This window comes from Hordeum vulgare, chromosome 4H (assembly GCF_904849725.1).
Source record: "Hordeum vulgare subsp. vulgare chromosome 4H, MorexV3_pseudomolecules_assembly, whole genome shotgun sequence".
In the NCBI taxonomy this organism is placed as follows: Eukaryota; Viridiplantae; Streptophyta; class Magnoliopsida; order Poales; family Poaceae; genus Hordeum; species Hordeum vulgare.
This window is the reverse complement of record NC_058521.1, coordinates 565,017,252-565,038,836: the sequence shown is the minus strand read 5'-3', so window position 1 is coordinate 565,038,836 and position 21,585 is coordinate 565,017,252. Positions and strand designations below refer to the sequence as shown.

The 21,585-nt window shown below is 44.6% G+C and overlaps 1 protein-coding gene across 1 annotated transcript; it reads left to right on the top strand.

The window, feature by feature from the left end:
- The first annotated feature begins 14,658 nt into the window (after positions 1-14,658).
- On the top strand, positions 14,659-20,181 carry LOC123449566 (sucrose transport protein SUT1-like). Its single transcript, XM_045126827.1, has 13 exons — positions 14,659-15,272; positions 17,186-17,251; positions 17,525-17,623; positions 17,711-17,775; positions 17,867-17,951; positions 18,067-18,100; positions 18,217-18,316; positions 18,423-18,498; positions 18,595-18,789; positions 18,917-19,060; positions 19,150-19,383; positions 19,472-19,535; positions 19,646-20,181. Exons 1-13 carry the CDS (start codon positions 15,078-15,080, stop codon positions 19,858-19,860), a joined length of 1,572 nt encoding a protein of 523 aa, XP_044982762.1. The 5' UTR covers positions 14,659-15,077; the 3' UTR covers positions 19,861-20,181.
- Positions 20,182-21,585: the final 1,404 nt, after the last annotated feature.

Genomic DNA, 21,585 nt, shown 5'->3' with positions numbered 1-21,585 from the left:
GTGGGCTGGCCGCTGATACGTCTCCATCGTATCTACTTTTCCAAACTCTTTTGCCCTTGTTTTGGACTCTAATTTGCATGATTTGAATGGAACTAACCCGGACTAACGTTGTTTTTAGCAGAATTGCCATGGTGTTGTTTTTGTGCAGAAATAAAAGTTCTCGGAATGACCTCGAAACTTACGAGGATTTTTTGTGGAATATATAAAAAATACTAGCACAAGAATTACCCGCAGACACGGAGCCAGGAGCCCACGAGCCGAGGAGGCGCCCCCCCTTAGGGCGCGCGTGGCAGGCTCGTGGGGCCCACGTTGCTGCGCGGCCTCCAACTCCAACTCTATAAAGACTCTCTCGCCCAGGAAAAATTTGGAGAGAAGAAATCATCGCGTTTCACGATACGGAGCCGCCGCCACCTCCTTTTATTCCTCGGGAGGACAAATCTGGACTCCGTTCTTGGCTCGAGAGAGGGGAAATCGACGTCGTCGTCATCATCAACCATCCTCCATCGCCAATTCCATGATGCTCTCCATCGTTCGTGAGTAATCTCATCGTAGGCTTGCAGGACGGTGATGGGTTGGATGAGATATATCATGTAATCGAGTTAGTTTTGATGGGTTTTGATCCCTAGTATCCACTATGTTCTAAGATTGATGTTGCTACTACTTTCGATGCATAATGCTTCTCACTAGGGCCCGAGTGCCATGATTTCAGATTTGAACCTATTATGTTTTCATCAATATATGTGTTTCCTTGATCCTATCATGCAAGTTGTAGTCACCTACTATGTGTTATGAGCAGGCAGCCCCGGAGTGACAATAGCCGGAACCACTCCCGGAGATGACCATAGTATGAGTCCATGTATTCACTATGTATTAATGCTTTGTTTTGGTTCTCTATTAAAAGGAGACCTTAATATCCCTTAGTTTCCATTATTACCCCGCTGCCACGGGAGGGATGGACAAAAGATGTCATGCAGGTTCTTTTCCATAAGCACGTATGACTAAATACGGAATACATGCCTACATTACATTGACGAACTGGAGCTAGTTGCATATCACCCTATGTTATAACCGTTACATGATGAATGTCATCCGACATAATTATCCATCACCGATCCAATGCCTACGATCTTTTCCTATATTGGTCCTTGCTAAGTTACTTTACCGCTACTGCTGTCACAATTGCTATACAAATTACAACTGCTACTGTTACCGCCGCTACCGTTACTATCATACTACTTTGCTACTAAAACTTTGTTGCAGATACTAAGTCTTTGATGTGTGGTTGAATTGACAACTCAACTGCTAATACTCGAGAATATTATTTGGCTCCCCTTGTGTCGAATCAATAAATTTGGGTTGAATACTCTACACTCGAAAACTGTTGTGATCCCCTATACTTGTGGGTTATCAAGACCTTTTTCTGGCGCCGTTGCCGGGGAGGCATAGCTCTATTCTCTGAGTCACTTGGGATTTACGTCTGTTGATCACTATGAGGAATCCGAGAGATCCAAAAACTAAATTTCTTCCCTCAACTACGAGGACAGGTAAGGAACTACCAGCTAGCTCTGCACTTGATTCACCTTCAGTTATGAGTAAATTTGCGATACCACCACCTATTGGTAATTCTGATATGTCGCATCTGCTTGATGATGCTATTTCTGCTGTCCATGATTCTGATGATGATGCTTTTCTTGATAATGATATGCCATTGGGTGAATTTCTTGATGCACAAATTGCTAGAGTCACTACTGAATCTGATGATACTTCTGAAACTGATGAAATTATTGAAATGGAACCTGCTGTTTCACCTGTTAGACCTAGCTCTCCTAGATATGAATTGCCTAATATACCTAAGGGTTATGTTATGGAGGGAGAGGTAGCTGAAGACTTTCTTGCTTGTAAGGATAGCTATAATCTTGAGAATTTATTACGCAAGTGGAAAGAAAAATCTCTGAATGCTAGAATGAAATACGATCCTAAGTTTGCTACTTCACCCCTCTTTGTTACTGATAAGGATTATGAATTCTCTGTCGATCCTGAGTTAATCACTTTAGTTGAATCTGATCCTTTTCATGGTTATGAATCTGAAATGGTTGTAGCACATCTTACTAAACTGAATGATATAGCCATCCTATTCACTAACGAGGAAAAAATTCGCTATTACTATATCCTTAAGTTGTTTCCTTTCTCACTAAAGGGTGATGCTAAAACTTGGTTTACTTCTCTTGCTCCTCGTTGTGTGCATAGTCCCCAGGATATGATATACTACTTCTGTGAGAAAAAAATTCTTGCCCATAAGAAACAAGCTGCCTTGTAGGATATATATAACTTTGTGCAAATTGAAGAAGATAGTCTCCCACAAGCTTGGGGGAGGCTTGTACAGTTACTTAATGCTTTTCCTGATCACCCTCTTAAGAAAAATGAAATACTTGATATCTTTTATAATGGACTAACCAATGCTTTTAGGGACCACCTAGATAGTTGTGTGGGTTGTATTTTCAGGGAAGAACTGTGGAACAAGCTGAAATTATATTGAATAATATCTTGAGCAATGGTAATGCTTGGACTATTCCCAAACCACCTCCGAAGCCAACTCTGAAGAAAATAGATATTCTATTCCTCAGTCCCGAAGATATGCAAGAATCCAAGAAATCTATGCAAGAGAAAGGTATTAAATCTGAAGATGTTAAGAATCTACCACGTATGAAAGAAATACATGGTCTTGATAACCCGACACAGGTAGTAGAGGTAAATTCTCTTCGTAGATTCAATGAGAGTGATATTCCTTATGATAAACGTGCTAGCTTATGCTTAGATGAATTTGATAACTTTGTTGCCAAACAACAAAGTTTTAATGATTATGTTAGCAGACAACTGCAACAAAATGCTCATATGATTAAACATATAAGTGCTTGTGTGGATAGAAATGTTAATGATCTTAAGCTTATTGGTAAACATGCTTCTATGGTCACTACTCAAGTAGAACAAGTACTTAAGGCTCAAAATGACTTGCTTAATGAGTTGAATGACAATTCTATTAGAGTTGTTACTAGAGGTGGTAGAATGACTCAGGAACCTTTAATTTGTATCCTGAGGGCCATCCTAAGAGAATTGAACAAGATTCTCAAGGAGTTAACAGTGATGCACCTAGTCATCCTGGTAATAGGAAGAAAAAGAAAGATGATAGGAACTTGCATGCTAGCAAACCTGTTGCTGTTACACCTGAGAATCCAAATGATGTCTCTATTTCTGATGCCGAAACACAATCTGGTGATGTACATGAGCCTAGTGATAATATTGATAATGATGTTCATGTTCATGCTCAACCTAGTAATGATAAGGATGTGGAGATTGAACCTGCTGTTGATCTTGATAACCCACAACCTAAGAACAAGAGATATGGTAAGAATGATTTTATTGCTAGGAAGCATGGCAAAGAAACAGAACCATGGGTTCAGAAACCCATGCCCTTTCCCCCCGAACCATCCAAGAAAAAGGATGATGAGGATTTTGTGCGCTTTGTTGAAATGATTAGACTTGTCTTACTGCAAATGCGTTTGGCTCATATGCTTAAAATGTCTCCTTATGCTTAAAATGTCTCCTTATGCTAAGTACATGAAAGATATTGTGACTAATAAAAGGAAGATACCTGATGTTGAGATTTCCACAATGCTTGCTAATTACAGTTTCAAGGGTGGGACTCCTAAGAAACTAGGTGATCCCGGAGTGCCCACTATACCTTGCTCCATTAAAGGAAATTATGTTAGAACTGCTTTATGTGATCTTGGAGCCGGTGTTAGTGTTATGCCTCTCTCTTTATATCGTACACCTGAATTGGATAAGTTGACACCTACTAAAATTTCTTTGCAAATGGCCGACAATTCAACTGCTTTTCCTATCGACATTTGCGAGGATGTGCCTGTTGTGGTTGCAAACGTTACTATCATAACGGACTTTGTTATTCTTGATATTCCCGAGGATGATGCCATGGCGGTCATCCTTGGAAGACCCTTTTTAAACACTGCAGGGGCTGTTATTGATTGCAACAAAGGCAATGTCACTTTCCATGTTAATGGTAATGAGCACACGGTGCACTTTCCGAAGAAACAATATCGAGTTCATTGCATTAATGCTATTGAAAAATCTTCATCAATTATTATTGGAAGCTTTGAATGCCCTATACCTACTGTCAAGATGAAATATGATATACTTGTTGGGGATATGCACATCCCCGTTGAGGTAACCTAGTGATTATTTGAAAATTCTCCGGTTTCATGTGATTTGGAAAAAGTTTGTCAAGGAGACTTGATCAACCTCGTTGACGAATTTATTTTGATGACCATGAGATGGATGAATCTAGAAGTCACAATCTTCTGTTCCCAACTTTTACTTTCTGTTTTTTAGAAGAAAATAACAAATATAGTTTTATTTTCTTGTCTTCCGCGTTTTCCGTTCAATAGACAAGTGACCTAAAAATAAAGGTTCTCCAAATGCCCTGAAATTCAAGTATGATTTTTTCTGGAATATTTAAAAATTTCTGAGATAGATAACTTGTGAGGGGGATGCATGAGTGGGCCACGAGCCCAGGAGGCGCGCCCACCCCCCTGGGCGCGCCTGGCAGGCTCGTGGGTCCCACGTGGCCCCCTCCACTTATTCCAGCACCCATCTCCGTCGTCTACCTCCAGAAAAAATTATTCCACAGCTCAAACCCCATTCTTGCTCATTGTGCTGCATTTTTGATCTCCTTGTGCAAAGCCCCATTCACCAAACTGTTTTGGGGAATTGTTCCTTGGTATGTGACTCCTCCATTGGTCCAATTAGTTTTTGTTCTAGTGCTTTATTCTTTGCATATTTTTGCTGCCTTGGTGACCCTGTTCTTGAGCTTTGCATGTTAATTTTAGTTGGTCCCAAGTAGTTTGGATGCATGATATGGCCTCTAGGCACTTATAGGAGTAGTTGCTATGAGTTTTGTTAAGCCTTGGTCACTTGTATTTTGAGTCACTAAAAATATCAGAAACTTTCAAAGAAAGAAAAAGGAAAAGATGAGGAGGTTCCTAAGAGGCTCTTCGAGCCGTGACCCCAAGGAAGATGAAAATGAGAAGAAAAACCCAAGTATCCGGTCCCCCGAGTTGCAGAAGTTTGAGCGTGCGACTGGCCAAGCGATGTGTTCCTACACGCCGCCGGTCTTTATGAGGATTTTATTACTTGGTGGAGAACGCAGGCCTTACCGCATTTGTCAAAGATAAATGTCCACAATACCTCCTCCTCACTAATATTTTCGTGCAAAGCTTTAATTTTTATCCGAGGAAGAGTCCTCCTATGGTTGAGTTCAAGTTATATGATATCCCCCAGCGCATGTCACTTCAGGATTTCTGCAATGTCTGCAATTTACCTTATGTTGGGGATATTCATGAACCTCGTCCACGGGACTTGGAGGCTTTCATTGATACTATTGTTGTAGGAGAGGAGAGAGGGGTGTCTGGTGCTAGAGTTGCTAGTGTACATTTTCCCGTGCTACGGTATCTCTCATTATTCGTGGGAAAATGTTTGATGGGCCATGGGAAAGCTGGGGCTCTTAGCTCCCCAGATCTTGCGGTTTTGCTCGAAGCTCTTTATAATGATAAAACTTATAGCTTGGGCGCTATAGTGGCTCAACGGTTGAACACGAACCGTACCAAAGGCGTTGTTTATGGAGGTATCTATGCTACCTGTCTTGCTAAACATTTTGAGATACCTATTAGACTGTACGAGGAAGAAGAGATGCTTCTTCCTGAGAGATATTTAGATTATGATAGCATGGTTCGCCATGATTTTCTTGATAAAGATAATGATAAGAGAATGATTTATAACTTGGTATTTAGCGAGGGTACTCGTGAGACTATTACTTTGACTGTTCCTTCTTTGTTCAACCTTCATCTAGGCAGGAACATTATTATGCCCTCGGACATCTACACATATTGGGGCATAGCGCCACCACAGGCGCCCATGCCCGAGCCGCCAGTCGTGTACCAGACGCCAGTTTATCAGTGGGCGCCAGAGAAGCTCACCCAACAGTGGCAGCCTCAGTACACTCTGGAGTACCCCGGAGACGGTTACTTCCCTCCTTGGGAGTAGACCAACTTAGGCCAAAAGCCTAAGCTTGGGGGAGTACATGTTTCTCACCGACTTTATATTCATGCTCACACATTCACTTTGATAGTTGGTGTTCACACTTTTCCATTGTATCATCCATGCTAGTTTATTTCTTTTTCTTGCTTTCTTCTCGTGTGTTTGTTTAAAATGAGAAAAAAAATTGTAAGTTTACTTTCCAACGTGCTTAGTGGTAATTAAAAAGAAAAACCCAAAAAGATTTCACGTTCTTCTTTTGCTTGTTGGGAGCTTTCCCGTGTAAATAGTTTTCTTTTCTTTGGGTCGAGGTAGAAGACCATGATTAAAATGATTAGTGGCTCGCATATGCATTATTGTTTATCCATCAAAGAACCATATTACTTTGTCTTCTCCTCTGAGTTTGCTTGCAGATTCCAGCTTAGTCCAATGCACGAACACTCTTATTATTATTCACATCATTCGGTCGTGCAAGTGAAAGGCAATAATGACGATATGTGATGAATTGACTGAACCTGGAAAAGCTGGTATGAACTCGACCTATTTTGTTTTTGTAAATATGACTAGCTCATCGTTCCTAATTCAGCATTGTTATGGGAGAAACATGTTTGCAATGAAAACTTAGAGATCATAGTTTCTCATGCCATGCTTAGTTAGCTAGGACCTTATAATGGTTTGTCTTGGATGCCAACATGAATTTCAAGATGATTATGATGTAGTATGATATGATGGTCTCCTCCTTTGAATGATTCAAGTGGCTTGACTTGGCACATGTTCACGCATGTAGTTGAAACAAAATCAACATAGCCTCTACGATATTCATGTTTATGGTGATTTATATCCTACTCATGCTTGCACTCAACATTGGTTAATTTCAATGCATATTGATGACTGTTGTCGCTCTCTAGTTGGTCGCTCCCAGTCTTTTGCTAGCCTTCACTTGTACTCAGCGGGAATACTGCTTGTGCATCCACTTCCATAAACCCAATGTTGCTCCGTATGAGTCCACCATACCTACCTATATGCGGTATCTACCTGTCGTTCCAAGTAAATTTGCATGTGCCATTCTCTAAATCTTCAAATAATAATCTGTTCTGTATGCCTGAACCGCTCATGTAGTGACAAGGGGCGGTCAGTATCTTCCATGTTAGGCGTGTTATCCTCGATACGTGTTTATTCACTATCACTCATGAGAAAGGGGCCGGTAATCGGAATGCCCAGTTCCATGCCCAAATCAAATCAATAATATAATTGCAAACAAAAGCCCCCCTGGATAGTTGTTGGTATGGACGACACCCGAGGATTCGGCTAGTCGTGGGGTGTGATTGATCGGTGGTGGGGGAGTTAAAACTTTACTTTTCTGTTTGGGAACCGCCTATAATATGTGTAGCATGGAAGATGGTGAAAACTCTTGGTCATCGCGTTGACAATGAAAGCATGCCACCCAAAATTATTTACCTCTGTTTTAAAAGCTTGAGCTCTAGCACCTCTGCAAATCAATGCTTCCCTCTGTGAAGGGCCTATCTATTTACATTACTGTTGAGTCATCCTCTTCTTCTAAAAGGCACCAATTAGAGAGCACTTCCACCATTTTTATGCTTTGCTATTAATTGATATTGAGCATGACTGTGACTGGATCTTCTTTGCCATGAATTACAATGTTCAGTCAGCCCTTGGTCTTTGAAGGTGCTCTGCATTTATGTTTTGCGGTCTTAGAAAGGGCTAGCGAGATACCATCTGTTCATATTGTATCATGATTGTTTTGGTTGAAGTGTTGACGTTTGAAACTTATTATTATTGCTCGCTAGTTGATTATGCCATTGATATGAGTACACCGTGAGACCTAAATATTATAGCTTATGTGGTTAGCTTTTGCTCTTGCTGAAACTCCGAATATGAGTTAGACATAATTACAACAACAAGATCAAACAGAGTTAGTAAAAGTTTTTCTTTTGTCTCTTTCAGTTTGTCAACTGAATTTCTTGAGGATAAGCAAGGCTTTAAGCTTGGGGGATTTGATACGCCTCCATCGTGTCTACTTTTCCAAACTCTTTTTCCCTTGTTTTGGACTATAATTTGCATGATTTGAATGGAACTAACCCGGACTGACGTTGTTTTCAGCAGAGTTACCATGGTGTTGTTTTTGTGCAGAAATAGAAGTTCTCGGAATGACGTGGAAACTTACGAGGATTTTTTGTGGAGTATATAAAAATATTGGCGCAAGAATTACCCAAAGACACGGAGCCAGGAGCCCACGAGCCCAGGAGGCGCCCCCCTGCTAGGGCGCGCTTGGCAGGCTCGTGGGGCCCACGTAGCTTCGTAGCCTCCAACTCCAACTCTATAAAGTCTCTCTCGCCGAGGAAAAAATAGGAGAGAAGAATTCATCGCGTTTCACGATACGGAGCCGCCGCCACCTCCTGTTCTTCCTCGGGAGGATAGATCTGGAGTCCGTTCTGGGCTCCGGAGAGGGGAAATCGACGCCGTCGTCATCATCAACCATCCTCCATCGCTAATTCCATGATGCTCTCCATCGTTCGTGAGTAATCTCATCGTAGGCTTGCTGGACGGTGATGGGTTGGATGAGATCTATCATGTAATCGAGTTAGTTTTGATGGGGTTTGATCCCTAGTATCCACTATGTTCTAAGATTGATGTTGCTACTACTTTGCTATGCTTAATGCTTGTCACTAGGGCCCGAGTGCCATGATTTCAGATCTGAACCTATTATGTTTTCATCAATATATGTGTGTTCTTGATCCTATCTTGCAAGTTGTAGTCACCTACTATGTGTTATGACCCGGCAACCCCGGAGTGACAATAGCCGGAACCACTCCCGGAGATGACCATAGTATGAGGAGTTCATGTATTCACTATGTGCTAATGCTTTGTTCCGGTTCTCTATTAAAAGGAGACCTTAATATCCCTTAGTTTCCATTAGGACCCCGCTGCCACGGGAGGGATGGACAAAACATGTCATGTAAGTTCTTTTCCATAAGCACGTATGACTAAATATGGAATACATGCCTACATTACATTGACGAACTGGAGCTAGTTGCATATCACCCTATGTTATAACTGTTACATGATGAATGTCATCCTACATAATTATCCATCACCGATCCAATGCCTACAAGCTTTTCCTATACTGGTCCTTGCTAAGTTACTTTACCGCTACTGCTATCACAATTGCTATACAAATTACTACTGCTATCGTTGCCGCCGCTACCGTTACTATCATACTACTTTGCTACCAGAACTTTGCTGCAGATACTAAGTCTTTCAGGTGTGGTTGAATTGACAACTCAACTGCTAATACTCGAGAATATTCTTTGGCTCCCCTTGTGTCGAATCAATAAATTTGGGTTGAATACTCTACCCTCGAAAACTGTTGTGATCCCCTATACTTGTGGGTTATCAGCCGCCCCTCTCACCAAGGCCCATGTGGATGAAGGCAAGAAGGAGGGCAGGCCCAAGTGTGGCGCCACCCTTCCTTGGGTCGCAAGCCACGTTGGCCACCGTTCCAAGCCCTAGGTGAAACCCTAGGGGTCGTCGGCCTCCACCCCTCCTCCTATATATATGAGAGGGAGGGAGGGTTGCACGCGCCAATGCCACGGTGCAGCCGCTCCCTCTTCCTCTAGATCGTCTCCTCTTCTAGATATTCTGGTAGTGCTTGGCGAAGCCCTGCTAGGGCAGCTACTCCACCACCACCATCACGTCGTCGCGTTGTTGGGGAACTCGTCTACCACTCTGCCCTCGCTTGTTAGATCGAGGAGGCAGTGACGTCATCAAGCTGCACGTGTGCTGAACGCGGAGGTGTCGTCCGTTCGACGCTCGATCGGGAGTTCGTGGGATGGATCATGATCGGATCGCGAAGACGTACCACTACATGAACCGCGTTCTTGAACGCTTCCGCTTAGTGATCTACGAGGGTATATAGATACAATATCTCCTCTCATAGATGTGCATCTCCTAGGTTGATCTTGGTGAGTGTAGGAAATTTTTTGTTTCCCATGCAACGATCCTCAAGAATAAAAGAAGAAGTCTTCGGTCCATGACACCCGCTTCCAGCAACCCGCCCAACCCACACAACCGTCTGATATGGAGCCAGCTAGGCCATCATGGAGAGCAGACCCCATCACCAAACCCCCGCGTCCACGGACGTCGCCGCGTGCGTGCCCATCCCCTCTCCTCCCAGCCACCGCGGAGCTGCCACACCACTCCATGTTGGCTCACCTCGAAGCTCCACCTCACGAGTGAGCCGCGCCATGACCCCCCATGAGAGGAGGATAGGAGATCCACGCCGCACCACCATGTCGCACCACCATGAGAGGAGGAGAGTGCAAATCCCCTTCATGTAGCCGCCGCACCACCGGATGTCGGACCACTGCCAAGCCCCGCACCAAGATCAGCGTCCTCGCGAGAGAGCTGCCCATGGCCCACCATGAGAGGAAACCCCCGACATCGAAGAGGGGGAGGAGCAGATGGGGGGTCCCACGCGCTGACGACGCGAATGAATCGAAGGCACATACGTGATATATGCTAGCTGTGAATACCATTTCACCCAAAAAAATGTGTCAAACCAAGAATTCATTTCTAATATCATTTAGAAAAGACAGGCCCCTCATTGCAATTTCCATTGAAATACTATAGGGTCGAAACTACATTACCTTTTACAAGAATCCATTTTCTTTTTGCATTGAAACGTAGCTCCTGAAGCCCAAGCCCGGCGATCCACGTCCAAGTGGTCAATGGCATATGCATGTACTGCGAATCTACGATGCGGCGCATCATGCGTCTGCTATACGCGGTTCAAGCAACAAACTGGAACTTGTTAATTTTGCGTGGGATCAACCAAAACCATGTGATCTTTCAGCACTGATGATGTGGCTCTTAACGAAAGACCCAAGCGAAGCGATCCACGTACGTGTGGCCGGTGGCATGCAGCCGGTGCGGCCGGTTCCCGTGCATCTCGATCGTTCTCGTCCCAGACACGACGGGTCGACGCGCGGGCGACACATGGGCACTGCGCATATATCAACCCCGATGTAATTCTACGGGCAAGCGAACAAAAGCCGGCCCGCTGAGGCCGACCGCGCGTCAAGTGAATCTCCAAAAGCGAGAGGCAAAAACGTACGTACCGTCTACTACTCCTGCCCGATATGCGCACCGTCGATCGTGATCTCATCGCATCATCACGTATTTATGTATGTTCTTGTTCGGTGGCTCTTGATCGGCGCCGGCCGGGCTGCGCCGGATTGGATTTTAGCATGCCCGCAGCTGACCCGGTGCAACGGACGATGGAGCGATTATCCTGGCATGCAATATATGTGTATATCTCGAGATGCAAATTAATCAGTGGCGTAAATGATCGGTGTCTAGAGCGAATAAAGTGGGTACCGCCTACCGGAGCCCATATATGCCTACCAGATATGAATATATATTTTCTACTAATGTCGATATATTTCTCAAGATCGCGTCCTGTCCTAGTTAGTACAAAAGAACAAATCTCAATTATGATGGATGCCCACATATTATATACATACGCATGCATCACATTGTGGTGTGGCACTCACATGGCTGGCAAACAAGTGTCACGACTCATACAGGAGTACAGCCTACACTACAGCACGATCGACCTATTGGCACTATATATATATATATATATATATATATATATATATATATATATATATATATATATATATATATATAGGAGTAGTTGAGGCGCAATATTTTTACAAAAAGGTTCCTGCGGCATGTTATTACCAAGGCTAACTATATGTACGTTAATGGGAAAGACAGAGAAACATTTCGCAACAAAAAAAAAAGACAGAGAAATGCATTCATGTGTGCATGCATGCAGTGTGGTCGATGCCAACCGACCGAAGGTGCGAGGCGCGCGGGCACGTCGGTGCGCCGCCCCTGGTCCGCCCGCGTCACTCACCAATTACGGCCAAAAATCTGCTGACAACGGAAAACCCGACATTAGCACGCACCAACAGCGATCGGTCCCCTTAATTACCACTGCCTCGCATACGCGCAGGCGTCCGTCACCTTTGACGACGGACGTGTCTCGTGCACCCCGGTCGTCTCCCGCCCACGCCGCCACGTAGCGGCCCGGTCGGTCGGTCAATGGACGCCGACGAGACCACGCAGCCCTCCGGGCCGGTCGAGTAACGTACTCCCTTCGTCCAAAATAAGTCTTTTTAAGAGTTTTATTAAAAATTACATACGAAATAAAATGAGTGAATCTATATTCTAAAATATGTTTATATACATCCATACGTAGTTCTTTAATAAAACATCTTAAAAAGTCTTTCATTTAGGAATGAAGGGAGTACGTACATAAGGTATGTGCGGTGGAGATTAGATAGATCATACTACCAGGGTTTGTAATTTTGCCGAGTGTGGTGGAATCTAAGCGGTTGGATTAGCAAAGGTGGAGAAGTTTTGGCGACGAACATACGGCTCTTGTCACGATCGTGTGCGGTGGACCACGATGAAACCTCCGCGCGCCGTTGGTGTTGGCCGTAACCGGAGTATAGCAACGCAGTGACAGCACATAAGCAGAGGTTATTCTTGTTTAGGGAAAGCATAAGCAGAGTTGTGATGCTGTTTGAGTGAAAGATGGTTAGGAAGGGTCTTCAATCGACGCTCGTGGCCATGCTTGGATTTGGGCGGGGCGTGTGTACACGATGATGGGCCTATGTGCGTTGAATATTGTCATCGAATCTCCTTTTCCGCAAAAAAAAAAAGGATATTCTTTTCCATGCTTTCGTTATCTAACATATTCTACATTAGCGAGATCGTCGAAGGTCGACCAAGAGGGCCATGGAGACGAAGCAGGGCTTGAGGCCCACATTGACCGTAGTTAGCGTTCAGAATGATAGATAAAATGGACTTACCAATGTTAGCGAAAAAATCGCCCGTATCCTTCCCTACACCCTAGCTTGAGGAATCGCCGACGGGAAGGGCATCTGACATGTGCGGCAGAGCAGAGACGAAGAAGAAGAATTGCAACTCCTTCGCTCTCCAAAATGAAGGGATAGGTTGCACGATGAGATTGACAACTGAGGCGACATATTGTTTTGATGAGGCAACAATACGACATGATAGTGTTCATCCACGAGAAACATGGGGCTGTAATCAATAAAGTTCAAATGATGGTGGTGCTCACATTTGTCTCGTGCTGGACCATGATGTACAGGGTATAAATCAGGAGATTCTAGAACAAAAAAGACGCAAAAAGAAAGACGGCCGTCCGTAGACTAGTCGTAGTGAGAAGTAACTTAGACCAGTGCCATGCATATGACAATAGACTATGTTACTATCTTTATAGTGTAAAGTATTATATAAATAGTATAATAGATGTGTTGTGTTATGTTACGGTAACTAATTATGTTATTGTACACTTCTCTCTTCTTATTAACTATTTGCCACATATTCATATTAGTCTTTGAGTACTCCCTTCGTTCGAAATTACTTGTCATAAAAATGGTTACAAATAAATGAATGTATAACTAAAATACATCTAGTTATATCCATTCCTATGATAAGTATTTTCGGACAGAGGAAGTACTACCTAAGTAACTTTCACTATTTCCTCTGTTTTGGTTTAGGCTGGCCATAGTGGGAGTAACTTAGGTAGTATCATGTACTTGGGAATAGCAATCATGCTGATGTGGCGGACATTTAAAGAAGAGAAAGAGGGTTAGAGTAACATAGGAGTATGTGTCATGCATGTCAATAAATGAGGTCATCCCATGATACTAGTTTATGATACTATGCATTATGAAGATAGTATCATACTATAGTATTATATGCATGATACTACTATATGATACTCTTCACTATGACCAGCCTTATAAGTCATCTTACGAAAACCAAATAATTCCAAAAACAATAAGGCACGATGCATTAACTTTCACCTCGTTTCTTGTTTTTTGACTTGCATAAAGGAATCAACCAATAAAAGATGTGGGGTGTTTATATTTGTAATGGCTTGAGACTAACTAGCACGACATGCAGTGATCAATTCATTGCATGCAATGATATAAATTAGCAAGTTAACATTAATTTCTTTTGTTTTCCTCTTCGTCTTGGTTGCAGTGCACAACCTAAGATGACTTATAAACCGAGACGGAGGGGGTATGACCAGTCAAGCCCTTTACCCTTGGACCATGATTTGACCATAATAATCAGACTTCAGTAGACGGAAGTAAAAAACACTCTCTAATCCATATCAATTATCGCTGATTTAATAGCTAATTCATATTAAATGTCGTCGATTCAGTAGGGGTTCTAAATCTGCGACAATTAATATGGATCGATAAATGCAAGCCCCAAAGGCCGAATCCAAATCACAACCAAGTGGAAATAGATAAATCTTATCAGGAAAAGTGCGCTACATAGATAAACCAAGTGTACACGGATATATATAAATCTTTTATATCAAGAAAAGCGTAGTACTACAAAGATAGATAAAGGGCAGGGGAAGGGGATAGAGGCTCATTAAAAACAGAGCAAGAATAAATCCACGTTAGAACCTAGTACCACATACAAGTGCAGCAGGGCCGGGGAAGGGTGATGCAGTAGATAGTAGCATGGACGGCCGAGAGGCCGCATCCTGGGTAATTTAGGGCGGCCCGCGTCGCGCTCGATCGGCACACACACGCCGCCTTTAAATGCCCCGCGTTCCATCGCTCCCAACACAAACCCACACCACCACCCCTCCTCTCCTCACTCCACGCTCCTTCCCTTCCTCACACCTCTCTCCCCCACTCGCACTTTCCGCCCTCGTCTCCTCCTCTTCCGCCTCCCGTCAGCCCCCCTCTTCTTCCCCGGCGTTGATCCGACCAACGTCCTCCTCCCTGTCCCGGCCGGGATCCTTGGCCGGGCACGGATAGGCACGCTGTAGAATTGATAGGCGAACGAACGAGGTGGTGATCGCGCGCCCGGGCGGCCTCCCTGCGATGGCGCGCGGCGGCGGCAACGGCGAGGTGGAGCTCTCGGTGGGGGTCGGCGGCGGAGGCGGCGGCGCAGCCGCCGGGGCGGCGGAACCCGCCGTGCAGATCAGCCTCGGCAGGCTCATCCTCGCCGGCATGGTCGCCGGCGGCGTGCAGTACGGATGGGCGCTCCAGCTCTCCCTGCTCACCCCCTACGTCCAGGTATACCACACGTACATATACATGCAACCCGTGTAGAGCTGAGGTTCACGCGCGCGCCGCGAGGCCATGTACGTCCATGCACTGCGTCTGCGTGCGCGGCGGTGCTGTGTCTCTGTCTTCGTCCTGGCCGTGCATGCGCGCCTTCGGGACGACCAAAGCTACTCCGTCCGTAGTTTTTAGTGCCTTGCTTTCTAAAAATAAATCCGCAAGGTGTGAAGAGAAGCATGAAAGATACTCTACCCTGCAACTTTTTTTTGTCCTTGATCGTTTTTCATTTCTCAAGTTTGTGCAGCTTTCAATTCTTTTTTCGAACGGTAGATTCAAGCTCAACACAACAGTTTCTAGTATTCAGAGAAACGTGAGGTTTGACCGAGAAGTCAGATTAGTTCTGTTCTTTGCACTGGTTTTGTTCTTTCTCGAACAGCTTTTTGTCTGTGCATTAGTAAGTACACGTGTGGCTGTGGCTGGAAGTTCATCTATTTTCGAATCCTTTTAGATGAGAGATATATCTACTCGATGACGATATGTTGTTCGCTCGCATATATATCATGCATGGTGTGGTCACATAGGATATGCGCAGCTTCTCGACCCATCTTCTCGTCAAGGCTATCTAGCTAGCTATCTAGTGTCACGAGTCACCACCCAAATGGCTTTCTTCGATGCTGGCAAAAAGCCTTAAGTTCTTTCTGTTGCAGAAAAGCATCAAGCCTTTCTGCACTTCACCAACTTCAATCTACAAAGTCAAACTCCCAAGCCATACCGTGCACTTGATGACAAAATATGCAGCATCACACGTCCATCACCTTTGCTTGATGAACCGTACTCCCTTAATACGTGTAGTTACTACTCATGAACTGCTATTATGTCAGCAATCACCACTAATCAGTAGAGTAATTAACCTGGCACATCATGCTACATGATTTTCTTTCGTTCAAGCACACGCGTCGCTGACAGCCTATAGTGACTAGTACTACTCCTTACATGCTGGGGATCGAACTGGATATGTACATATGATGATGCCTCGCTAAAGTACGGGGACGGTGGTCAATGGTCGGTAGGCCGTGTGGCTTAATTTCTTGGGGGGAACTGTATGGCCTGATAGGGAAATCTCGAACCGTAATTGACCGCTCGTCGGCGCCTAGAGGTTGCTATAAACAAAGACCAGAAATTAGTATGGTCTTAGTTTCAGTTCAGGCCTCATAACTCATAAGGAGTAGTACGAGTATGCTATATGTGTCTTGTATAGGTAGGTATAAATGAAAGAAAAATAGGTAAAGTACGTACAACGAAGTGTACTCGATTGATCAGGATGGTCCATGCAACACTGCTATAAGCTGCTAGCTAGGTGCATCCCGTGAGCTATATTTGTGGACAGTACGTGCTAGTAGTACAACAAAATCATCCTGATCACCTTGGCCTTCTTGAGCCAAGTGCCATTAAGATGGGTAGTAGGTAGATGCACGTATAAATACAGCTTGGCAAGTTGCCTGGCCGTATGGAGTATTATTCCTCCACGCATGTGAGTGGTCAAACTGGAGAGGAACTCACAGTGCAGTCCAGATATACCCTCTGTGGCACAGTTGCAACAGAGGAGTTGCCTGGGCAAGTAAGGGCATGTGTGGTTGATTAGCTGAGGGTGCGCTTTACTTTTCATATATCTGAACTGTGGAAAACCTTCTATATGTTTGTGTGGAACAGCTACAGCTTTGGGGTGAAAGAGTTCAAAGTTTTTTAAACCATTTGCTACTGCTAGATAACAGAAGAATACTGTAAAATTCAGTACTAACAACTTACTGGTGGAGTTGTTTCCTTTTTGCGCCAAGAAATTTGATGGAACTTAGAGTTGCTGATACTGCAAATGCTACTACTTGTTACTGTCCACTGACTATCTGAACTTTGCCATATTTGTGCAGACTCTGGGACTTTCACATGCCCTGACTTCATTCATGTGGCTCTGCGGCCCTATTGCTGGATTAGTGGTGAGTGCCAACCTCAACATAGCTCGTGTGATGAAATATGCCCTGCAAATGTTATAACTAGCACAAGATTCCATTTTATCCTAGTACTGGTGCTAGATACTTTCACACCTAATTCATACTGAACTGTAAATCATCTCTGAAGCACTCTGTGCAGAAAAAACTGCAGTTATCAGACTCTGTAGCTACATCAACAAATTATAACTGTTGTTTCTTCACGAATGTAAGAAAAAAGTGACCTTGGTGCTTAATAAATATCCATCCCCTGATCTGCAGGTTCAACCATGCGTTGGGCTCTACAGTGACAAGTGTACTTCCAGATGGGGAAGACGCAGGCCATTTATTCTGACAGGATGTGTGCTCATCTGCCTTGCTGTGAGTACTACTGTTCCTTTGTTATCTTCTTACGGTTCATAACTTTTTATTATGTTTTTTCCTAATAAAAGTTCGATTTACTCGCAGGTCATCATCGTCGGCTTCTCGGCTGACATTGGAGCTGCTCTGGGCGATAGCAAGGAAGAGTGCAGGTGATGTGCTCGTTGCCTGACCTTGGCTTTGCATTTTCCATAGCGACTGACGGTTGCAAATTGGTCTGACATTTTGACGTTGTAATTACAGTCTCTATCATGGGCCTCGTTGGCACGCTGCAATTGTGTATGTTCTTGGATTCTGGCTTCTTGACTTCTCCAACAACACTGTGCAAGTAAGTGCTTTTATATGAGTAACAGTCATGTTCAAGAATTTCGACGCGACTAACCTGACTTGATCGGTTAAAAAAAGAGTACTAACCTGACTTGATTTTGGCATGGAATTTGTAGGGTCCAGCGCGTGCTCTGATGGCTGATTTATCAGGTAATTTTTCATGACATGGTTGTGATGCTAGTTGGTTCAGGCAGACTAATTAAACTAGTGGCTGCTACGAAAATCAATGTGATTTGGGATCTGATCTCCATTCTTTTGTTCAACAGCGCAACATGGACCCAGTGCTGCAAATTCAATCTTCTGTTCTTGGATGGCACTAGGAAATATCCTAGGATACTCCTCTGGTTCAACAAATAACTGGCACAAGTAAGCCAACGCTTCTGTACACACTGCATGCGTCTCTTATGTTCTGTTCTTCACACAAGTAGTATGTATGCTGACAAGTTCCATTTTGCTTGGCTGATTTCAATAGGTGGTTTCCCTTCCTCCGGACAAGGGCTTGCTGTGAAGCCTGCGCAAATCTGAAAGGCGCATTTCTGGTGGCAGTGGTAAGTCCTGCTGTTTATTACTACGTCGTAAAACCTCTCTTGTGACCATTGCACCATTGCTGAAACTTGGTCCTTTTTTTCGTGTATGTGTTTCAGCTGTTCCTGTCCTTAGCTTTGGTGATAACTCTGATCTTCGCCAAGGAGGTGCCCTACAAGGCGATTGCGCCCCTCCCAACAAAGGCCAATGGCCAGGTGGAAGTCGAGCCTACCGGTCCGCTCGCCGTGTTCAAAGGCTTCAAGAACTTGCCTCCCGGAATGCCATCGGTGCTCCTCGTGACTGGCCTCACATGGGTACGTGCAATGCACTGCCTTTTGAATTGTTGTTCGGACATTTCAGAGTTTATTCTGAAGAACAGGTCATTCCATGGTATTCAGAATTTTGCTGACACCGTGTGTGTGTGTGTGATTTTCGTTGCAGCTGTCCTGGTTCCCGTTCATCCTGTACGACACCGACTGGATGGGTCGTGAGATCTACCACGGTGACCCCAAGGGAACCCCAGCGGAGGCCAATGCGTTCCAGGAAGGTGTCAGGGCCGGGGCGTTCGGTCTGCTGCTCAACTCGGTAAGATTCAGCAGTTCCTCGCTGCTTTGCTTGCACCTCTCTGCTCCTAAAGCTGTGAAACCTGTGCTGACGCTTGCGCGCGCATGCAGGTGGTTCTGGGGTTTAGCTCGTTCCTGATCGAGCCGATGTGCAAGAGGCTAGGCCCGCGGGTGGTGTGGGTGTCGAGCAACATGCTCGTCTGCCTCTCCATGGCGGCCATCTGCATCATAAGCTGGTGGGCTACTCAGGACTTGCATGGGTACATCCAGCACGCCATCACCGCCAGCAAGGAAATCAAGGCCGTCTCCCTCGCCCTCTTCGCCTTCCTCGGAATCCCTCTGGCCGTGAGCATCAGCATCCCTTCTGCCACTTGATTTTGCTCCCTTTCTTTTTCATTTCTGACGAGCGAGTGCTCCTGTTGCACCGTTGCAGATTCTGTACAGTGTCCCTTTCGCGGTGACTGCGCAGCTGGCGGCGAACAAAGGCGGTGGACAAGGTGCGTGGACGGATGCTCCTGAGCTTTATTCTTCGGTGTTGGCCACTTGATTTTTGTTTTTGTTCTGGTGTTGACGGGTAACTGATTGATTATCTGTTTGGATGGTGCAGGGCTGTGCACGGGCGTGCTGAACATCGCCATCGTGATACCGCAGGTGATCATCGCGGTGGGTGCGGGGCCGTGGGACGAGCTGTTCGGCAAGGGCAACATCCCGGCGTTCGGCATGGCGTCCGTCTTCGCGCTCATCGGCGGCGTCGTCGGCATATTCCTGCTGCCCAAGATCTCCAGGCGCCAGTTCCGGGCCGTCAGCGGCGGCGGTCACTGACTGACCTGAGCATGGCGGAGGCCGATCGCGCCGGCCGGGCGGTCGCAGCTCGCGTCTATTACCAAATTTTCGCATAGGCGTCGTAACTAGGTGGCTCTCGCCTAAGGACTCCGTAGAGCAGAATAAGAATTGTGGGGAACCGTATGTGTTGTGTCTGTATGTGTGTGCCGGTCAGAGTCACTGTATGTAGCGGAAAATGGACAGGGGGATGCGGGCATCCATCACCGGCTGGGGTGTCGTCCTTTGGGTTGTGACTTGCGTGTAGCAAACCAAAGGTTACCAAGTGAGGGGAAAAGAATGGATGGTGAAATTTCAGCAGCACAAAACCTTGGTCCGGTGCGCTCTTGTGTTCTCTCGGCAGCAGCCATGGCGGATGCACTGTTTTGGATGACCGGCAGCCGGTATGCCAGGCAATCCCTTTTTTTCGTTCAGTCGTTCTCACACGATTCGATTCTCTTTTCCTTGGAACCAGGGAGCTTATCCGCACCGATTCCGTTTCTGAACCGGATAACACTGAGCACATTTTGCAGCACCGCATGCTCTAACAAGATGGATGTTAGCTTAACGCGCCAACGACCAACCCAAACAGTGGAAGTCCCAGAAAACATGGTGGCTTTGTGTTGACAGTGGCCAAAAAATGACTTTGTGCCTAAGCATGGTGGCTGATTTCCAGAGCTTTTTGAACAAAACGTGAGAACCACCCTTGTCCTCTTTTAAGGGTAGACGAAGGAGTTCCAAGAATAGTGCCCAAATTATTTCTAGGTTGCCATTCTTCAATCATGCTTTGGAGCAAAATGAACGGTTGATGGGCCTGAACAGTGAGATTCTTAACCGAATTCACCTGCACTTCCGCTTCGGTGGAACAAACACATTAATGGATGAGATTTGTCCATACCATTCATACTAAAGAGTAGGATGGTCATTTTCAAAAATACGTCACCCGTTGCGTTCGTGTCGCCCGGTTCTATTGAGCGCACCACCCTCCGGGCCCTGCCGATTTACTCTTTTTCTTTTGAGTTAAACACTTCAAAACTATGCAGCAATGTGACTCAAACTCCAGACCTCCAATTTAGATAACCAAGCGGGACAACTAGCTCAACGTGCTTAGTTCGTTCTTTTTCCTTTTTCAAATAAAAGCTAAAAAAGGGAACCTCCTTTTGGGCCGGCCCCTGTACGGGGCGCTCGGTTTTATTAATTTCGTTTTATTATTTTGTTCCCATTTTTTTCGTTTCTATTTTAAGCAATTTGCTATTTTCAAAATGTTTCGAAAATGTCAACAAAAATGTGCACGTTGATAAAATGTTCAAAAAATCATAGAATGTTTGTGACTTTATAAAAACTGTTCACCTATTTAAAACAATGTTTGTGTATTCCAAAAATGTTATGAAATTGACCAAACGTTAGCAGCTTCAAAACGTGTTCATGAATTTTGAGAAATGTTCACAAATGTTTGCAGCTTCAAAAACTTTTCATGAATTACAAAAATATTTGCTGATACCAAAAATGTTCACGCTTTTTAAAAATTTCATGCAAAAGAAAAATGTTAGTGAATTACAAAACTTTTACTCCCCAATTTCAGAAAATTGTTCGTAGGTTGAAACAATGATTGCTGATTCAAAAACAATTTTCATAGGTTTAGAAAAATGTTCACAATTTCCAAATGTTTGTGAAATTAAAAAACGTTTATCAACTCGCAATATGTAGATGATTTTTAAAAAGATTCGC